Source organism: Polypterus senegalus, chromosome 9 (assembly GCF_016835505.1).
Source record: "Polypterus senegalus isolate Bchr_013 chromosome 9, ASM1683550v1, whole genome shotgun sequence".
Taxonomy (NCBI): domain Eukaryota; kingdom Metazoa; phylum Chordata; class Cladistia; order Polypteriformes; family Polypteridae; genus Polypterus; species Polypterus senegalus.
The window spans coordinates 171,245,235-171,266,555 of NC_053162.1; the positions used below are offsets into that span (position 1 = coordinate 171,245,235).

Sequence of the window (21,321 nt, forward strand, 5' to 3'; positions counted from 1 at the left end):
ACTGTACCAGTGGAATACTTAGAAACGATACAACTTACTGCAAATTTATCTTTTCTGAAGTTTCTGCTTGTGCCTTGACAGCCTCCATCTTTACCCACATGTCACAGAGGAGGAACTTTATTTAGTAAATAAAATTTTAAAAATACTCTGTACATGTTACCATCATGTACATAGATTGAACACTTTTACTGAGTAATAATCCAAATTTAAAACTAACCTTTCATTTAAAAAGATGGTCTGCTATGAAGCAACAATGATCATCAAATGTGTATTTCTGTGTATTGTATTGTATTGACCCCCTACTTTTGACACAAACTGCACGCCCAACCTACCTGGAAAGGGGTCTCTCTTTGAACTGCCTTTCCCGAGGTTTCTCCCATTTTTCCCTACAAGGTTTTTATTGGGAGTTTTTCCTTGTCTTCTCAGAGAGTCAAGGCTGGGGGGCTGTCAAAAGGCAGGGCCTGTTAAAGCCCATTGCGGCACTTCCTGTGTGATTTTGGGCTATACAAAAATAAACTGTATTGTATTGTATTGTAAATGAATTAATTACGAATGTAGAAAATGTACATAAACTAGCACACAAGTTTTATTTCTGAGAGTAAAAAAAAAAAAAGAAAATAATGCTAGAAGTAGTGTTCAAAACAAAAGAATATATGGGGTCAATTTATATGAGATGTGGACTTTTATGCGAGGATCCATGTTAAAATAGCTGTAAACATAAAAAAAAAAATAACACAAATGAAACTGAACCCTTATATAAACTTAATTTTAAGGGATGTTACATGTTTTGTCACAAGCCAAGATAGCTAACTACATACATACAAATACACACACACACAAATATATGAACTGTATATATTGTATGTATCTGTTGTATTTGTGGAAATAGTACAGCACTTTAGTTGACTACTGTTGTTTTTAAATGTGCTCTATAGATAAAATTTGCTTGACTTGACTTTGATTCCAACCCCTCTCTCTTTTTAACCATTAAACAATTACTGAAAATAAAAGCATTCCACAAGGTTAAATCACTGCTAAAAAGACCTCTAGATAGAGTATCTTTTCTATGTAGTATGCTAATAAAGTTGCACATACACTTTAAAAACCATACAGGACTGATTTTTATATTTCATACGGAAAATAGAATTGCAAGACAAACAAGTTAAGGGAAATAGGTTAGAAGACTGCTTGATCATGCATAAGCCTGCTTAATGACTGATAACTAAACACACCAAGACAAACTGTTTTTATTGGTAATATCTCCTGCATCAGCTCCAACCTCCCAGGTCTCAATTTATCTCCAGAGTTGAATAACACCACATATCATCCTTAAATGTGCTAAATTTAGTTCAGAGTTACAGACCGCTGAAGCCTATCCAGGTAGCACTGGGTACAAGGCAGGAAACTGTCCTGGAAAAGGACACCAATGTCCAATTATATGTACATATACACTCTTAAATAAAAGATCAATTAGTAACTATCAATTAACCTAACCTAATGTGCAAACTCTTTACAGATAATACCCAGGCATGGGACAGCGGCATTAACCAATGAACTGCCATATTAGCTCAGCTGAACAACATGGTGCTAATTAGTCTGTCTTGTGTCAGTTCAAGATGCAATTCTTTCACCTCTTTCCACCCTTCCACTAGCAAGTTAATGATATTACGGAAAAGTGCAACCATTAACAGGAAAGAAGAAGTTAAAACAAGCTCACAAAAAAGGTTCACCTAAATTTAAGCTAGGATTACAGTTTGGAGTAAGTCTGTGAGGTTATATACTTAAGCGAGTCCCATGATGGACAGATCACTCAGGGCAGGTAATGTCCAACCAATGCTGCTGCCAGCATAAGATCTCGCTCCCTACAACTGCATTAGGAATTAAGCGTGTTAAGCGTAATGACACAGAAAAAAGAACCTTTTAATTATTGATACTCTAGTTTGACAATTGCAGGAATCTAGTCAATATGAAAAACATCCTTTCATTGAAATTAATTACATCTGTATATGTAATCATTCTGTTAAAATTTAATCTGACCACAAGAAATATCCTGCTTCACTACAATGAACAAATGCATGACACTTAAATGTGAAGAAGTTTATGTATTTTCCCCTTGCCTGCTTTCTCAACCCACTTTTTCCAGGGCAAAGTTACAGGATGAAGCTGTACATCATTCCCAAAATCTAACAACAGTAAAGTGCTTCATGATCAGGGCAAGAAAGATGGAACAGAATGCTTTCAGTGGGGACCTTGCAATGTAATGGCACAAGGGTCACTGTTCAAAAACTGCAGGAATTCAAGCCGTTGGTTGCTTCGAACAAACCACTGTGCGAGTCGTGAGAAAACCCAAGTTGGTATACACAGTGTTCATTAAAAACTAAGGGTAGCTATAACAAACAACAGCCAAACCAGCTGCTAAAGAGACCTGGATAAAGAACTTTAAGACCACAATAGCACCCGGACAACTTTAGCAGATTTTTTATGCCAAACAGATTCTAGGCGACTCTGTGTCATGAAAAGTACTTTACAGCAAACTATGGTCGGATAGCTATTGTACAGATGGAAGAAAGCATGACAATCTGAAGACATGAGCGATAAACACACCCAAAAAAAAGAGATTTATTTTGATTTTTTCTGTTATTTACTCCTCATGGTTAGTACTGATGGCAAAAAATTAATTATTCTTGCTTTCATGTGGGATAGAGATAACAAAATTCCAGATTCAGTAGGCTTTAATAGGGATTGAACAAGCAGGAAATAATATCAAAACATTCATGGGGAAAAAAAAAAAATCTCAGTTACTCATTAGGTATAATTCATGTCAGGTATCCTATCGTATGTCTAAATTGTCCCAAACAGGAATTAAACGTGACCGAGTATACCATAAAATGCAGTTTCTCTAACTGCTGTTTTAAAAGTCCAAAATGCTGCATCAGGGAACGGACTTCCTGCTTGTTGAAGCATCTCAGATACGTAGAGATACAGGGCATTCTTTCCACTTGGTAATTTTTTCACTCACTTTTCACGCTCTCTCAGCACACACACACTATGCAAAGCCGACTTCACATAAAGTACAAAGACAGCTACTGAATGAGCTGTTACAAGTAAGGACATCTGACGAATGAATGAGTGGAGACAGGCAGTTTTTCCATTTCAAAAGGTTCACCTCATTTCAAAGAGCTCAACGTTTAAAAATTGTCTTTATCAAAACTTTATTTACAATATAAGAGTTTGGGCTGTTGTGAGCATATGACTGGATATGTGACATGCCGATTATGCAATACCTGGGGTTTGAGATTTTGGTACTGTATGCTGTTATTCAGTGTGGATCTCCACTGAATCCCATGGTCAACATCAATACATGTACCACAGGGTAACAATTTTTGGGTGGAGTATTACTTTAGACTGCAACTACAGAACAATTCACCTGGCAGAAGCTTTGAAATCAGAGAAAAAAATAAGGTAAACATCAACGGATGAAAATTTGTAATAGATATCTGGTCTACAACTTAAAATAATAAAACCATTTTAATATATAAAACAAATGAAAACTATACACCTAAACTGAAATTACAGCTAAATGTGTAATACATAAAAAAGCAGAATTTAACACAATGGCAGATTCTAAGGTAAATTCTTGAATGCCACTGGTTCCTTCTATATATTTTAAACAGTTAATCTCTCTACTAGGGACTTAAAAAGACAGAGTTCCCGGAAAAAAAACACTTTGAAGATTTAACAGAAAAAAAAAAATGTTTTATCAAGTTACCACATCCGTGAATGTGCCCCCCATAATTCTGCTCCCAGCAAAAAGCAAAACACTTCAGGCATTACTTTCTCTTTTAAACAGGTTAAACTGCTATTCTCCTCTACAATTTCTCCACAATCATGTAGCTTTCAGATGATTAACTATTGTTTAAATCTACAGATAAGAAACAGACTTCCTAGAAATATCTCTAAAAATATAAAAGATATTTACACTACCTACTACTTTTAATGCGTAAACCACACATGTATTTCTAGTATGGCCAAGTCCAATCATGAGCTCCAAAGTGTGGTTTTTCAATACATTAAGGCAAAAATCTGAGAGATGCAAGCATAAAATTGTACCCAACCTTAGAAAAAGTGCAAAAGTTAGGGACCTCATTACCTGAAGCAAAGCATGATAAAATATCAACACGTCGCTTTATGAGAGAGTAATGAAAAGATAGACAGGCCACAAATTTGGCGCCTTAAAAAAAAAAAAAAAAAAAGAGTTACACGACATGACTGATAAATGAGAAATGTAAAAAAGAGTATACCAGATACTTGATCTTGTATCATTTCATGGCAGAAGAGGCTAGCGTCTCTCCTCATTCACTCATCGATATAACATTTGAATCAGAAGAGCTGATTCTACTGATTTGGCTAGGCAGGTGCCTCAACACCTCATGTTTGCCTGCTTAAACTCAGAACACTATTGAAGAGGATAAAGCCCTTGGGTGTTCAAACATTGTAAATTCTGACCTTCTTCATTTATATTTGTTTTGACTACATCCACTTTATCAATATAGCAGTACACAGTTTCTCACAGGTATTGCCAACACTCAGTTTATAATAAGCACTTATGCAACAGGACTGCCTTGAAAATTAACGTACTGTATTGCCATCAAGATTTTGAAAGTCCACTCCTTAGCTGGACTGCGAGTGTGTAAGGCCTGCAGAGGGTGAAAATGAACATTGTTATAGTAGTCTAACAGCACTGTGGTATCAAGATAAAAAAAAGTGGTATTTTTGGTAAACTACCCACTGCTTTATTTTATTACTCTATATTCTTAACACATTTTAAAAAAAAAAACAAAGAATACTATTGTAGAAATATTGCCTCTTTTATGTTCCACTTTTAGGTTTACCCAGGTTAAGGACTCAAAACTTTTTCCCTTTCATGTTAAGAGGATTTTTAAATTTACTTTATAACTGCAAGCTCCTAACATTGCACATATAAGCAAGAGGGGATTTTTTTTTTTTTTTTAACTTTTATCTCAACTGAGGTGCCATCAAAAAATCTAAATGAGACTACTTTTAAACCGTTTCTGTGCAAGACTAACTAACCAGATGACAGAGAGCCATTTGTCTCTTTATGAAAATGCTCTGGACATACTGCCAGTTAATCTTAGGGCAAACACAATAATACTGTGATAATGCACCGTCAACCTGACCTGTCTTTGGAATGTGGAAAATCCATCTTCATGAACACAGGCAAAACACATCAACTACAAAATGTTGAGTTTCTGGTAACTGTCATGCAGCAATGCTACCTGTAGTACCTCCTTTAAAGCCTGGTGCTACAGTGAAGACTGCGACTTTCTTTATACTTGACACTCGAATATGCATATAACAAGATGGTGTGTGGGTGTGTGTGTGTATAAGCAGCAACTGCAATGCTGAAAAAACTGTTTTATTCAAACGTTTACGTTACTTGACTTATGATCAAGGGTGACACAGAGGTCCCAAGTATTTTTGGGATTGAATCCATCACATAATCATTGTCTTTATGAGGTCTGCACACTTCTACATAGTTTGGGTTTACCCAGGATGGTCCGATTTTCCTCCATTACCCCCAAAACAAATGCACGTTAATTGCTTTAAACTTGCCCAGTCATGAATTTGTAATACCGTTCAAAAGAGTGGATCCTGCAATGGACTGAAAACCTTGGCAAGGGTTGGTTTCTACTTTTCACCTGAATAGGTTTCAGTCACCTACAACCCTGAATTGGATCAAGAGAGTCTGAGAAAGTTATGATACTGAATCTTGCATTTTATACGTTATTAGATTAGATAATATCCATTAATCCGATGAGGAAATTCAGCAAAACAAACAAGAATTCAGCCACTCGGGACAGATAATAAATCCAATCAATTGATAAATAAATCGGTAAAAATAATATATATTAGAACTTCTTTCTGTGTTTGCTTCCTTCTTTTCCTAATTACAATGATTTTTCTATTGGATCTGTTAGCAGCATGTTCAAGTCAAACACTTCTTTCTCAATTCTACTTTACAGAAAAAGCTTATTGTAATTAACGTTGTAGATATTAATGCTATACTTTAATATGTAAGGCGTTTTGTCAATTATACTTTCACTTATGAAGTCATCCCCAATTTTACATTTTACTACTAGCCATATCAATAGAGATATTTTTAATTGTTCTGTTTGACTTCTTGAATTCCAACATTTGTTCTGTCATTAGATTAGCTTACACCATTCTTGGCTTTACATGACTAATACAGCGAATTGTTCTTTACTGTAGCTATCACTTTCACACTTGAATATGTAATAGTTTTTATTACACTTACAATATATATCCACCTTAAGTGATTTAAGGAATTCAAGCATACTGGATGATCTGTCAGACTAATAACAGTACCTCACATGTTATGTTTAAGATGTTACTGTAGTAGCAGGATATAAATTATTGTATTCTAAATTTTAATTATTAATTTCTTTTATGTCCTCTTTTTCAAGATATAGTAACACTTCAATATGCTATGCATTGTGTTACATAACTTAAAAAAACGAACAAATAAAAGTTATTGCTGCTTGTATTTAATATTGAAGAAGATAAATTTCCCCTCAGGCAATAAAAAAAATAAAAAATATTATAAATCCATTCAAACCAATGAACATGTACTGCAATATTTCTGTTGCTTTTGACGTAAAGCATCTAATCAACTACAGCAGGGGTTCATAACCTGGGGTGCAAGATGGCATTGCAGGGGGTGTGACAAAGATGAAGACCGAGTCGCGATTCACCAAATTTGAGTGAGGTGTGTTGTGCAACCAGTTAGTGCTCCTGGTCAATGATATGAAAAGGATCAATCATTGCAATCGTCATCTGTGAATGAGCAGCAGAAATGCACATTGCAGGTTCCTTGCTTCGTGCAAGCCTCTGATCGTGCAACGTCACCGATTTTGAGGTTTGATTGACTTTTTTGCCTCAAAAGGGAGGCTTACACTCAGCTCATCTGTCCTGTTGGCGGTCCTGGCAGCAGCCCAGCAATTTGGAACCATGTGTTGCATCCATTTGTGAACTTTAGTGCAAGTATTACTGGGGGACAATGCTTGTCAACTGTGTTTCAATGTTTAGCAACACGCCGACACCCATTGCTTCGCAAGGGTCTCCAATACCCAAGACCCGTCAACTGATCGATTGTGTGTCATTTCCTCACAGTGCTTGATGCTTTGCAGGACACTCCAACCCCTGGATCATCAATAGAGTGTCTATGCTTCATTAGGAGCTACATCTAGAAGATTGAGATTTAAAAAGGTAAATGCTCAATTTATATTTTACATACTATGCATTGAGTTAAAAGATTTTTTTTTTGACTCTGCTCACCCTTAGTACTTCAAAAATCTGACTTTTTCATCTTCAAATGTGATATTGCTTTTGTAGGGTGTGTGAACATTTCAGACATTGAAAGGGTTAGGAAACACTGCACTACAATATCAAAGCTGAGAAACTTAATGTAACATCAATGGGTTACTTCTTGCATCCATAATTTGGAACCTTCACTTTCACATCCACTTATTGCTTCACAAGATCATGTGGGGGCCTGGAGCAAATTCAAGAGTAAGGCAGGGAGGAGACCTTGACAGGGAGTAGTTCAATACAGTGCACACTCACATATGGCCGATTTACAGGATTTGCATGAACTTGGGGTGTAGAAGGAAATAACAACACCCATATAAAATCATGTGGACATGAGGAAAAGATGCAAATTAAAGAAAACTGCACATTAACTTGAATTCTGGACTCAGGAACAATAAAGTAGCAGTGGCAACCAATAGCACTACCGGGTCATCCATTCTACTGAAGAAATACAAAAATAAATGACCAGAGCGGCGGAAAACGGGAAGTGTATTTGGGAACTAACAAAATAAATAAATAAATAAAGAGTGCACTTCTTTAAAGTGACAGAGTGACATAAGGAGCATATATCCATTATGAATTAGAGGTACCGGCGCCTGTTCCGAGGGGTGGAAAAGAAAAGAACGGGATGGTTGTCATCACTGAATTCGAATGCCATCACTACCCGTTACGGTTTTAAGCTTAAAATAAAAAAAAATAAAAAAAACCCTTAATCTAAAATACGCGAGACTCTAAAAGTGAAGAATCTGTCAAAGTTTTAGCTCATATTACAACAAAAGGGAACTTCCATGGTCAATAATGCATTTTATGTTAGGCAGTGTCTAGAAACAGGTATGAAGTTATTAACTAAAATAAAATAACTAGAATAGCTAGTAAAAAGGTCCCTCTACTGCAGCTCCCTGCAAATAGGCTCGTGTCGAATAGGTGGTAATAGTGCACCCAAAATAGTGCAGAAAAACAATTTGTAAAAACCAAAGGAAACGTAGCAGCAGCAGCAGTACTCGCTCGCTCGCACACACACTTGCACTCAAGAGTGCAGGCTTACAGGAGAAAACCTAATTCCTCATCGGGTTAAGGAACTTGTGACCGGAGGTGAAGACATTAAAAATTCAAGAAATAGTCAGATGCATGCATTGGTGACCAAAATATTACCGTGAGCAAAAGATGTAGAAGCGTTTAATGCAAGAAGATACTGATCGCTGCAAAATTGAGGTGGACCACTAAGGCACGGGCGTCTACCCCCGAAACTTGCACCCAAGCGGAGGACACTGTTGCTCAGCTAGACTTGAAGCGGTGACCCACCCGACCCCTCATCTCCGCACTCACCTTGTCCATTAGCTTCCAACACTTCTCCACGGTCTTCTTATCCACAGCCCCAGGCTGATGGTGTGCATTCAGATGGTAGTTGCACGGATGGAAAGCGTCCTTCATGAGCCCTATCAGCCCACCACCCCTCTTCGTGTTCCCCGCCATGGCGGGCGCCGGCGCAGCGGACCCTCCTACTCCAGCGCTCCGCGTTGCACCCCTGGGTGACAGCCACTCCCGAAAGCCAAGGCCGAGGCCCACAAATCCCCGAGGTGGCTGCGGCGCCGGGCCGGCAGCCGGGGGGGTGGGAAAGAAGAAGCAGACTTGGCAGAGTCCCACAACTGAGGGTTGTCACGGGTGAAAATGTCCCATTAAAAATATCAAAAACGAACAGTCCAAAAAAAAAAAAAAAAGTAAAGACGAGGGTTTGGACCCGCCCGTCAAGAGCAGCTGTTCGCAGTGCGTTCGCTCCTTCCTTTGCTTTTCAGAAAGAGTCTGCCCCGGCTTCCGTTTCTAATTGTCGACAGCTCCGCTTCCTCTGAAAGCGAGCGGCAGGCGGGCGGGCTCTCCAATGACAGCTACAAACTGGACGGCACGCTGGTTTAAGCAAGCACTCCGAAACAGCGGAATTCAATATTAAAGGACAAGAGGGAGGAGGGAGGGAGGGGCTGACAACAAAATAAATAAGAATACGAAACACCGCCTTCCTCGGCTGCTTCGCCCCCCAGCCGCACCAGGGCGGGCACGCGCGCGATCATCTCCTCCTCCCTCCACGTTTTGCACCGTGCGCGTGTACGACCGCCCACTATATCTTTCACTGGTACTCGTGCCCGACGTGCTAATACTGAGCGCGCGTGTTGTGGAATCGAGGGGCATGGTTGAGCAGCCATCAGAGGTTAGCGCCCGCTGTTTCACGGATCAGGCGTAGTAGGTTCGTATCTCGATTCCAATCGTTGTCCGTATGCAGCTTGCACATTCTCCCTGTGTCTACATGGCCTTTCCTCTTATAGACGGTGAGCTTTTAGTTAAATGGTAGTTCTAGAATGCCCTCAACCTGAACTGGCATTTTAAAGTGTTAGCATCCTGACCAGCCCGTTTTCTGCCTTGCACCAAGTGCTGACTAGTCCCCCGCAATGTTGCATCTGATTGTCCTTGATCGATAATGTAATTACTATGAAGTCTTTCAGTACATGTTCCACCACTTTGCAGAAGGTTGCTCTGCCTTGGAAAACATCCCAAGGACTTTAGACCAGTTGCCAGTGGCAAAGAGGACTATTTCATTTATGTTAGGTAGAATGCCCAGAGGGGACTGGGCAGTCCCGTGGCCTGGAACCCCTGCAGATTTTTTATTTCTCCAGCCGTCTGGAGTTTTTTTTTTCTTCTGTTTTGTCTGTCCACCCTGGCCATCGGACCTTACTCCTTTTCTATGTTAACTAATGTTGTCTTATTTTAATTTCTTATTTTGTCTTTTATTTTTCTTTTCTTCATTATGTAAAGCACTTTGAGCTACTTTTTGTATGAAAATGTGCTATATAAATAAATGTTGTTGTTGTTGTTAGGATTCCATGGTACACCCTTGAAGTTTCACAAGTATTATTCCAATAAATAAAATCAAAGAGTGGGGGGCCCTGAAAAATTTGCAATTGTCTACACAACATGTAAAAATGAACAGCGGGGAGGGGCCATCTTTTGCACAAAAGACCAGGGGCTAAATCCACTGATGACCTCTGTTCCCAAGAGTCCTATGCCAGGTTCACACATTATGAGGACCTTTGAGAGGCTGGTCCTGAACGGCTCCAACCCTTGGTTACATATCATCTTCATCCTCTGCTGTTTGTCTAGATAGATAGATATATATCAGAGATAACATTCAAATTGTAACCAAAATCCATTAACTATCCATCCATTTTCTGAAGCCATATAATGCTATGCATATGGTCACCAGGAGGTGGAGACCTGATAGAAGATCTTGATAGAAGACCAACCACAATGCCAGTTTAATACAGGACACAATTATGATGACATTTGTGGAATGTGTGAGGAATGGTGAGAGAGAAGAAAAAAAGTAACATCAGCATGGTCTGTTCTAGCAGAATTGGCTACAAGGTGGGACTTCACAGAGAGTACTTACCCACAGTAGGCCAACACATTAGATAGATAGATAGATAGATAGATAGATAGATAGATAGATAGATAGATAGATACTTTATTAATCCCAATCCCATCATCCTAATGTAATTCTCTTTAGGATAAAGGAAAATACCAGGCTTTAAACTGATGCTGACACAGGATGAAATCTGCACAGGTATCACTAGGCCAGGATTTTGAACCCAGTGCTAGCCATCACGCAACACTACCACTCATGCACCCTCCCCCCTTTAGACAGGGCCATCTTGACATATGGGCACAATGGTCACTGTCCGGGGGCCCAGAGAAGCATAGGAACCCATAATGTTTCTGATGCCTATGTATGTTTCTGTTTTGCTATCAAAACAGGGGCCCCAGTGCACTGCTTTGCCTGAGGGCCAATGATGCTGTTAAGACGGCCTTCCCTTTAGATTTGCCAGTTCACTTAACATGCATAGGGTGATACAATAATAGTTTTACTTTTATATACATTTATATACTAATAATTATGAATATTCTAATAATTATAATATTAATATGTCTTTATTAATGAATGTCCCCGGGTGGAAATTTGGCTTTTTACAGAAGCTCATTAAATAGATTAAACTAGCCATCCCCCATGGCTTCGTCCGTATATTAGTGAAACAGGACAGTGAGGAGGGCCCTGCCAGGCTCCCCACTCCTGATGTCACACTTCCCCCTCTCCCCTTGGCCCACGACCTCTGTCTCAGATTAACGCGAATATGTCACTCCTGCAAGTGAACTATGATTCTTAGCACAATGAGAGAAGTCGCGAAATCAACCGGAATGTTCAAGAATATTATAGAAAAAAAAGACCTAAATCGTTTAAGTAGTCCTCTTGTTCGCTAACTAAGTGGAGTTAAGGTTATGCCCCGAGGCAGACATGAGAGTGAGGAGAGCCCTACCCCCCTCCCCGCACCGCGATGGATCTCTCTCGGATTTGCGCTAATAAATCGGTACCGCAAGCGAACTATGATACTTAGCGCGATGAGAAAGTTGCAAAATCAACGGAATGTTCAAGTAAATTATAGAAAAAAACCCAATCTAAATCCGTTAAGTAGTTCTCTCGTGAAAAGCAGACAGACATACAAACGGGTCTAAAAAACTATAAGAAATTTCGCGCTTGGACCACAAAATTTTTAAAACCATTTTGAGCACCTATGTGCCAAGGGTAACCTACATTCCAAATTTCAAGTCCCAAGTCCTCATGGTAAGGAAGATTTTGTGATGAGTCAGTGGTATTTGGCTTTTATATATATATATACACCAGTAACTTGACTTGAGCATTCATAGTTTTCATCCTCTTTCTCTATATGTTTAGCATTCATTTGCTCAGAGGTTGATGCGCTTGCTGCTTCTTCTCTTCTTTTCTTCGGCATCTTTTCCCGTTAAAACTGATTAAGTCAGTGTTTGTGATGCAATTACTTAGGGCGTTTTCTTTAATTTTTCACTTAAGCTGGCACTTAAGTCTTTAATCTGCCTCAAGAATGATTTATGATATGAAGAGGTAGAGGAAGTGACGGCAAAGGTATTAGGGATGAGAGTAACGCCGTATGCATGTGCCACATGGCCCCCCTGCTGGCCACTGCCAAGAGCTGATTCTACGATAAAATAAAATACAAATTAAAAGAGGAATAACCTTTGAGGTCAATCATCACCCCAAAAGCGGACAGTAGACATCACGTAGTATATGTGTACCAAATTTCAGGTCAATAGTTCAAACGGTTTGCAAACTACAGGGCAATTTAAAAATCCAGGACAGACAACCGAACAGCCACGGTAGCATCTATATATATAATTCACTAAGGGCACACAAGGCACTGAGCGCAAGCAAGACACTGAGGGCACGCAAGACAGTGAGCGCAAGCAAGACACTGAGGGCATGCAAGACAGTGAGCGCAAGCAAGACAGAGCCCCGCCCGCCAACTCTAAGACCATGGGATACGCTCGACAGAGCCCGCCCGCCAACTCTAACCCTCCTACCGCGTCATGGGATACGCACGACAGAGCCACGCACGCCAACTGTAACCGTCCTCCCAAGTCCAGCATTGCTTTTGAGGCACGCAACAACTCACCAAACATAGCCTCAGTCGCTTTCGTCTGTGCAAAAGTCCACATGCACCTCTGAGCCACGTTGACTTTACACCACATGCAAGACAGAGAGCCACGATCCCCAACTCACAGAGCCCTGCCTGCCAACTCTAACTAAGGGCAAGCAAGACAGAGAGCCCCGCCCACCAACTCTAAGACCATGGGATATGCACCCATTTAGTGTATAAATGGATATAAATAATTGCATGTAAACGATTCGCCAAAATCTGTTGTATGTAAACGATACTGTTTTAAACGTTATTGTTTTTTCATCAGAAAACCTGGTTTCCATGTCTACCTGTATTAGTTTAAATGGCACTTTTACCACTTGTAATAGGGCGGACGCGCTGACTTATTGTGTCGACTGGGCAACACAGTGAATGCGGCGTCTATCTATATATGTCTATGTTTTCCGTAGCCTGCTACAGGAAGGTACTCTGTCGACCATTGGCATTGGTTTCGCTCCTTGTTATTTTCGTTATACTGCGACAGTGGTTACCTAGGCCTTTGTTATACTGAATTCCTTTCTCACCGTTTTCCGTTCCTATTCTTACGCCACCATATCCTATGGCGTGCTTCGGCTAGTATTATATATAAAGATAAAGATAGATTAGATTAGATGAATGTTATTAATCCCATGGGGAAATTCAGATGCATACATCAGCAGAAACATAAAAAACAAGGATACATACTCACAGGACAGATAATACAGCCAGTCAATCAATCAATCAATAAAAATAAATGTACTGTATATTTCAAAATGAACTTAATAAGTACATCAGGAGGAAGCATTGAATTGCCTGACAGCAGTGGGCAGTAAGGACCCCCAGAGGCTCTTATCAGTGGACCCTCAGCGCCACTAACACACCTCTGCTGAATAATTCATCGGCTGAAGGTCCACAGTGTTAGTGTGTAACAAAGAAGATGTGCAGCATTGTTCAAAATGGCACTCAGTTTTGTCTTCATCCTCTCCTGCACTACTACCTCCATGGCATCGAGAGTGTGTCCTGTAACTGAGCGTGCCCATTTAATTAGCTTGTCGTTTCGGTGGGCCTCTCTTGAAGTGATGTCACCAGCCCAGTTCACCACAGAGCAGAAAATCACACTAGCTATCAGTTTTCGAAGATGTGATGGGTATCACTACCCACATTAAAGAAATGCAAGCCACTCAAGAAAAAAGAGCCTGTTCTGCCCTTCCTTCTCTAGTTCCTCTGAGTTATGAGAACAGTCCAGCCTGTCATTGATGTGGACCCCTAAATACTTGTAGCAGTGCACTACCTCCACATCCACTCCTTGAATAGTGACCGGACATAGCGGCTGTTTGGTGCGATGAAAGTCAATCACCGGTTCTTTGGTTTTGCTGATGTTAGGTTGCAGACAATTCTTTCTGCATCAAGAAACAAAGTTCTCCACCCGATTCCTCTTCTCTGTCTTATCTCCCTTATCAATACACCCCATAAGTGCAGAATCATCACAAAATTTCTGCAAGTGACATGATGTGATATTTATAGTTTAAGGTGTACAGAATAAGAAGAAAAGTTGACAGGCCTGTTCCTTGTGCTGTTCCAGCGTTGCTTACGTAGTTTTCGAGTCTCACAAACTCCGGTCTGCCAGACAGTACATTATCCAGGACACCACCTGCATATCTCTGAGCTGACCCCTTAATAGGGATGGGCAGGATGGTATTGAAGGAAATCGAGAAAAATCGAGAAACATAACCCTCACTGTGCTGCCAGCTTGGTCCAGGTGAGAATAAGCTTAATGTTATTATTATTATTATTATTAGGTCTTTCAGTATCTGTTCTAACTTTCCCTGAGTTGGCAGAAGTCTCCCTTGGTATGGAAAACATCTTGTGATCCCAGTCCGAAAAAAGGAACAATCCAGCACACTCATGGACTTTAGACCAGTCGCTGTCACTTTCCACACTGTGAAGACCTTTGAGAGGCTGGTCCTGAAACAGCTACAGTCCCTGTTTGCAGGCCATTTTGATCCTTTGTGGTTTGCCTACCATGCCCTTATAGATGTGAAGGATGCCGTAATTTACTCCCACCTGGTCAAAGACGGCACTGCACTCAGGATTGTATTCTTTGATTCCTCCAGCACCTTTAAGACCACCCTACCTCAAAGACAAAGAAACAAGTTAAGGGCCATGAATCTTGATGCCCCAAAGTCTCCTGCATTATGGACTACCTTATCAACAGATGACAATTCGTGAGGCTTAAGGGGTGTAACACTGGGGTGCATCAGGGAACTGTCCTGCCTCCCTTCTAGTTTATCCTCCAAACAACTGACTTCCAGTTTAATGCCAGCTTTCTTGGAGTACTTTTAGTCTTAGGTTCATACCACCATAGTACAAAAAGGAACAACTCTGGGGAGCTTTTCTTCTTCAATGATTCCTCCAGACATCCTTTCCTTCTCTCCAGCCAGAAGTCATAAGAAGATATTACAGACTTCAATTTACTAGTATTTTTCTTTTAAATGTAATGTTTATTGCACTATATGTTTTTATCCATATTTATGTTTTTTTGTTTTTCTGCAGCATGCAATTGAATTTCCTCTTGGGGATCAATAAAGTATATCTAATTATTTAAGTGTAATTGCAATGAACCTCATACAGTGATAAATCCCTTCCTTACTGCCATTGTTGTGCAAATAGATAACAGTAGGATCAGTAGGTGAATTATAATTGTCATCATCTTATTTGAATTCATTCAATTATTTTTTCAAAATACAGGGAATACAATACAAGGCGTTACACTCTGCCCATTCATTTACTGGGCCTGATTAATCCAATGCCGTCACGTAGCGGTGGAGACTACCCCAGCAGCATCAGGATCAAGGCCAGCACCAAACGTCCACAGGGCAGGAGACAATCGTAGGGCACACTCACACCTGATAATTTACTATCCAAAGCAACTTACAAAAGAAGTCAGCATAATCAGAATCACATTATGCTTGCATACAAGGAATGTGATTCTATTTTGTTTGACGACTCTCCAAGTCAGGGACGGATCTACCATCAGAGTTTACTTACTCCGTGTTCACACAGGGGCCTGTTGACAGTAAGTGGCCTATTCAGCAATCCACCAGCTGGCACAATGAAACGACCGAGTCTCCATGTGCTCAAAAGAACAAGAAAAGCGGGAAATATCACGCAGCATTAAACTACTGGGTGTCTGCGGGCTGCATTATTAAAAATAGGATAAGCTCTCTGTCAATAAGGAACTGAGTCATCTAGGGGCCTGTGGGGGTCTTAATTTGCAAGAATAGTTACATGATGGACATACACAGAATTAATAACTACACACCTGAGATAAATACAAGACAAAGAATGTACGAATATGCACACAAAGTGCAAGATATGGTGAACAAATACTGAATCAAGTATTAACTATACAGGTAAATAAGAATATTGCAAGAAATGGAGGGCGGGGGGGGGCAGGCTGAACAAGATCAGCCTAATTAACCATTTGTGAACTTTATAGTTAGTGTGAAGAAACTGTTCTTATAATTATATGTTTTGGTTTAGTTTAGACTATAACACCTGGCAGATGGGAGAAGTTAAAAGAGGTTGTGGCCTGATAGTGAGGGGTCGATGGTGGTTCTCCCTGTCCGTTTCATGACTCTGGAAATAAGGAGACTGGTGCCAGTGATTTTTTTTCAGCAGACCTGACTATTTGTTGTAGTCTGTTCTTGTCAGGTTTAGTTGATGATCCAGACCACAATGTAATGTATAAGCTTAGAGCAGACTTGATGATTGCTGTGTAGAACTGAATCAGCAGCTCCTGGTGTAAACTGAACTCCCTCAGCTGTTGCAGGAAGTTTATCGGCTGCTGTGTCTTTTTATGATAGAATCTACTGTATGTTGGTGTTCCATAACCAAGCAAACATCAGTCTGAGGGAATGTTTGGGGATAAGAGTTACAGGACAAGGTTTCAGAATTGACCACCACAAGTGAAGAGCACAGAGCAAAACACAAGCCAGTTACAATTCCTAGTGTGACCTCCAGGGGGTGCTACTAAGCCCCAAAAACCAACACACAACTCACCAAGACAGTTCTGGGTGCAAATAAATGTTTTTTTTTTATTTATTCACAATACCTTCTTTTCTCCAGAATTAAGTCCACACCGCAGTCATCAATGAACACATCTGCTTCTGCTCCTCCTGTTAAATTTTGCCCTCTGCCTCAATCCTTGAAGCAAGAATGCTTCCTCTAATGCTAGATCCATGAGTATTTCTGGAGCCACAGCCATGCATAACAGAAGCACTTCCAGGTCATACGGAAATTTCTCAAACCAGTATGGTGTCTTTCCAACTGCACCCACTAGTGGTACACAAAGACCTCAACAGGATCACTCTTTGAAACTACAAGTCCCAGGGAACCCTGCGTGTTTCCAGACTGGGGCCAAATCAGAAGAGCATCACCTTATATCATACTGGGGAATGAACTACTCAGATTCCTTATCTCTCCCAATCCATCCATTATTCTATTATACTGACTGGTCAGGCTGCACCTCCTCTCACATTATCCTTCTGCTAGGGCTTCCTGGAAAAAATTACTGTCCATCTCCAATCCAAACAATTCGCTCTCTATTCCAGTTGGGACGCCAGTCTACCCACTATGGCACTTATAGTAGTTTACAAGAACCTATCAAAGCCATTATCAATTAGATAGAAATTAACCAGTCTTCAAAAAGTCAAAATGCTTCACAAGTCTTCAAACGCTTCTTAAACATAATGAGGGAGTCAGAATTTCAAATTGGAGGTGGGCAGCTCATTCCAACAGCTAGGAGCTGTACATCAACAGAGTCTGGATTGAGATTAGATGTAATACAGAGGTGGCATCACCACCAATATATACACTCACCTAAATGATTATTAGGAACACCTGTTCAATTTCTCATTAATGCAATTATTTAATCAACCAATCACATGGCAGTTGCTTCAATGCATTTAGGGGTGTGGTCCTGGTCAAGACAATCTCCTGAACTCCAAACTGAATGTCAGAATGGGAAAGAAAGGTGATTTAAGCAATTCTGATTGTGGCATGGTTGTTGGTGCCAGACGGGCCGGTCTGAGTATTTCACAATCTGCTCAGTTACTGGGATTTTCACGCACAACCATTTCTAGGGTTTTACAAAGAATGGTGTGAAAAGGGAAAAACATCCAGTATGCGGCAGTCCTGTGAGCGAAAATGCCTTGTTGATGCTAGAGGTCAGAGGAGAATGGGCCGACTGATTCAAGCTGATAGAAGAGCAACTTTGACTGAAATAACCACTCGTTACAACCGAGGTATGCAGCAAAGCATTTGTGAAGCCACAACACGCACAACCTTGAGGCGGATGGGCTACAACAGCAGAAGACCCCACCGGGTACCACTCATCTCCACTACAAACAGGAAAAAGAGGCTACAATTTGCACAAGCTCATCAAAATTGGACAGTTGAAGACTGGAAAAATGTTGCCTGGTCTGATGAGTCTCGATTTCTGTTGAGACATTCAAATGGTAGAGTCAGAATTTGGCGTAAACAGAATGAGAACATGGATCCATCATGCCTTGTTACCACTGTGCAGGCTGGTGGTGGTGGTGTAATGGTGTGGGGGATGTTTTCTTGGCACACTTTAGGCCCCTTAGTGCCAATTGGGCATCGTTTAAATGCCGCGGGCTACCTGAGCATTGTTTCTGACCATGTCCATCCCTTCATGACCACCATGTACCCATCCTCTGATGGCTTCTTCCAGCAGGATAATGCACCATGTCACAAAGCTCGAATCATTTCTAATTGGTTTCTTGAACATGACAATGAGTTCACTGTACTAAAATGGCCCCCACAGTCACCAGATCTCAACCCAATAGAGCATCTTTGGGATGTGGTGGAACGGAGCTCGTGCCCTGGATGTGCATCCCACAAATGTCCATCAACTGCAAGATGCTATCCTAACTATATGGGCCAACATTTCTAAAGAATGCTTTCAGCACCTTGTTGAATCAATGCCATGTAGAATTAAGGCAGTTCTGAAGGCGAAAGGGGGTCAAACACCGTATTAGTATGGTGCTCCTAATAATCCTTTAGGTGAGTGTATATGCTGTATATATATATATATATATATATATATATATATATATATATATATATATATATATATATATATGACTACTCTGTAGGTAATTTGAACTTGATACGTGCCACAACAAGAAGCCAATGTATTGATCTGAAAATAGGGGTGCTGTTCTTTGAATAGCAGAAGTGTCACAGCTTGGTGACACATGCCAATATTTCTGTCAACAGAGAGTTGTAGCAGTCCAGATGTGACAAGACCAAAGCCTGAACCAGGAATTGAGCTCCATACTCTATCATATATTTATTTATATACAGTGAATATCCAAGACCAAGAGACTGTTGCAACATGGTCAATGAAGGACAGCTGTTCATCAATCACCATCCCAAGTTTGCGTACAGACTTGGTGGGTGTAAGCAATAATAAGTTGAGTTGCACAGAGATGGGGTGCTGAAGAGATGGACAAGTGGGGAACAACAAGAAGATCTACAGTATCTTTGCCAGGCTGACCTGGGGATTGTGCTTATTCATCATGGTGGCAATATGAGTGAGACATGCAGAAAATCTGGCTGATACCATGTGATACTCAGGAGGAAACAAAACGTACATCTATGTATCATCAGCAATAACGGATAGGAGAGGATGATAGTGCCTAGTGAGGAGGTGTATAGAGAGAAGAGGAGTGGGCCCAGCACCAGTCCTTGGGGAACCCCCATGCTTGCCTGATGCACCCTTGACATCTCTCAACATCAGGACACACAAAAGGATCTGCCCAAGAGGTAGGATTCAGATGACCTGAGAGCAGTCACAGTGATGCTGAGGTCAGAGAAGGTGGCAAGAAGCATCTTATGGATGACCGTGTCGAAGGCAGGGGAGATATCTAGCAGGATGTGGACAGATGAAATGCTAGTAGCTCTAGCCATCCATAACATGTCAACATGAGCTAGTAGATCTTGGTGGAATGGATCCTCTTGAAGCCTGACTGAGTAGTATCAGACAGTCTGTTCTTAGCATTGGTACGAGGCATGCAGTACTGGGCATTATTATCTGCCCAGTTATTTTCTGATCCAGCTTAATCCAATGTAGTCATGCATGGACGGCGACAACCTCAGGAGCACTGGGATTGGGGAAGACACCAAACTTCAAAAGGACATAAGACTATCGTAGGGGACACACATTTATAGATATTTAAAGATGCAAATAAATTAAATCCATACCTGTTTAGTATGTGGGAGGCAAAAAAAGAGTACCTGAAGAAAACCCTATAAGGACTTGCAAACAACATGCAAACTGTATTTAGACGATGACTGGGCATGGGATCCGATTTGAAAATGATTGATCAATGAGCCATATTTACTACTGGGATGCAATGCTGCTTTATACCTCTTTTTAACCTGAAACTAGTGAATACATTAGTGGATGGACTTGCATACCACCTGGGATGGTGGGTGATTTCTTCCCCTAGCCGGGAGGCTGTAATAAAGGAACAGCAACTCAGTCAGGATGGTTTTCAGTTGTTTTCCCAGTTAGGTTGTAAAGATAATGGATGGACTATGGGAAACATTATATCCAGAACAATTCATCCTTCAGTATGAGAGGTGGCACTACCCTTCTGGCTTGGTCCCAGTTTAGTCATTGAAGTTGTAGTTCAGAACGGCAGCCCTGTCAGGGTTCCTGTTTTGTGCAGCTTACGTATGGCCTGGAAGTGCTTAGGTCGTGCAAAGCCATGACACCGGAAGTACCACCAAGTCCAACATAAAAGGAGGTGTCTCACCTCAATCTAGGAGTCAGAGTTGGAGGAAGAGGACAACACTTGCTAAGGAGTGGAAGAAAATGGAAAAACTATGATTTATTTTACTGTATTTTGCTAGACTGAGTAAAAGTCTGCTAAAGTACTGTTATACTAACTATTTTAACCTCAACCATGTCTGGTGTTCCAGGTTCTGAGGTGCCCTCTAGTGGTCATACTAGTTTGGAGTTTGAGTACTGTATGTCGTTTTTTTTATATCTGTAGTTTTCCCACTTGATGGATTGGGCTCCTTCTTCCATTTCATACATGCAGTTTCCATCTTGTTTAAAGCAGCTTTTGTCGTTTCTTGTGTACTGTGGCCTGCAGGGGCACACCACCTGCCCAAACCTTACACAGACAGAAATCAGGCACAAGGTTCAGCACACCGCACACATTTATTCTTGAGGGGAAATGCTTCTCTATTGTTTCCCTCAGCAGCACGGCACAATAAAGCACTTTAATACAGTATTCATTATTTTCTTGCCTTCTTCTTCCTTTCCTGTTCCTGCACTCCTCCT

General features: G+C 40.7%; 1 protein-coding gene across 1 annotated transcript in view; it reads right to left on the reverse strand.

The window, feature by feature from the left end:
- The window catches only part of cbl (Cbl proto-oncogene, E3 ubiquitin protein ligase), a 97,905-nt gene extending 88,462 nt beyond the window's left edge, over positions 1-9,443 (reverse strand). The window contains exon 1 of the mRNA XM_039764228.1: positions 8,737-9,443. Coding sequence (XP_039620162.1) covers positions 8,737-8,883 — 147 coding nt within the window. The 5' untranslated portion in view covers positions 8,884-9,443. The remainder of the gene's footprint in view (positions 1-8,736) is intronic.
- Between the last annotated feature and the right edge of the window lie 11,878 nt (positions 9,444-21,321).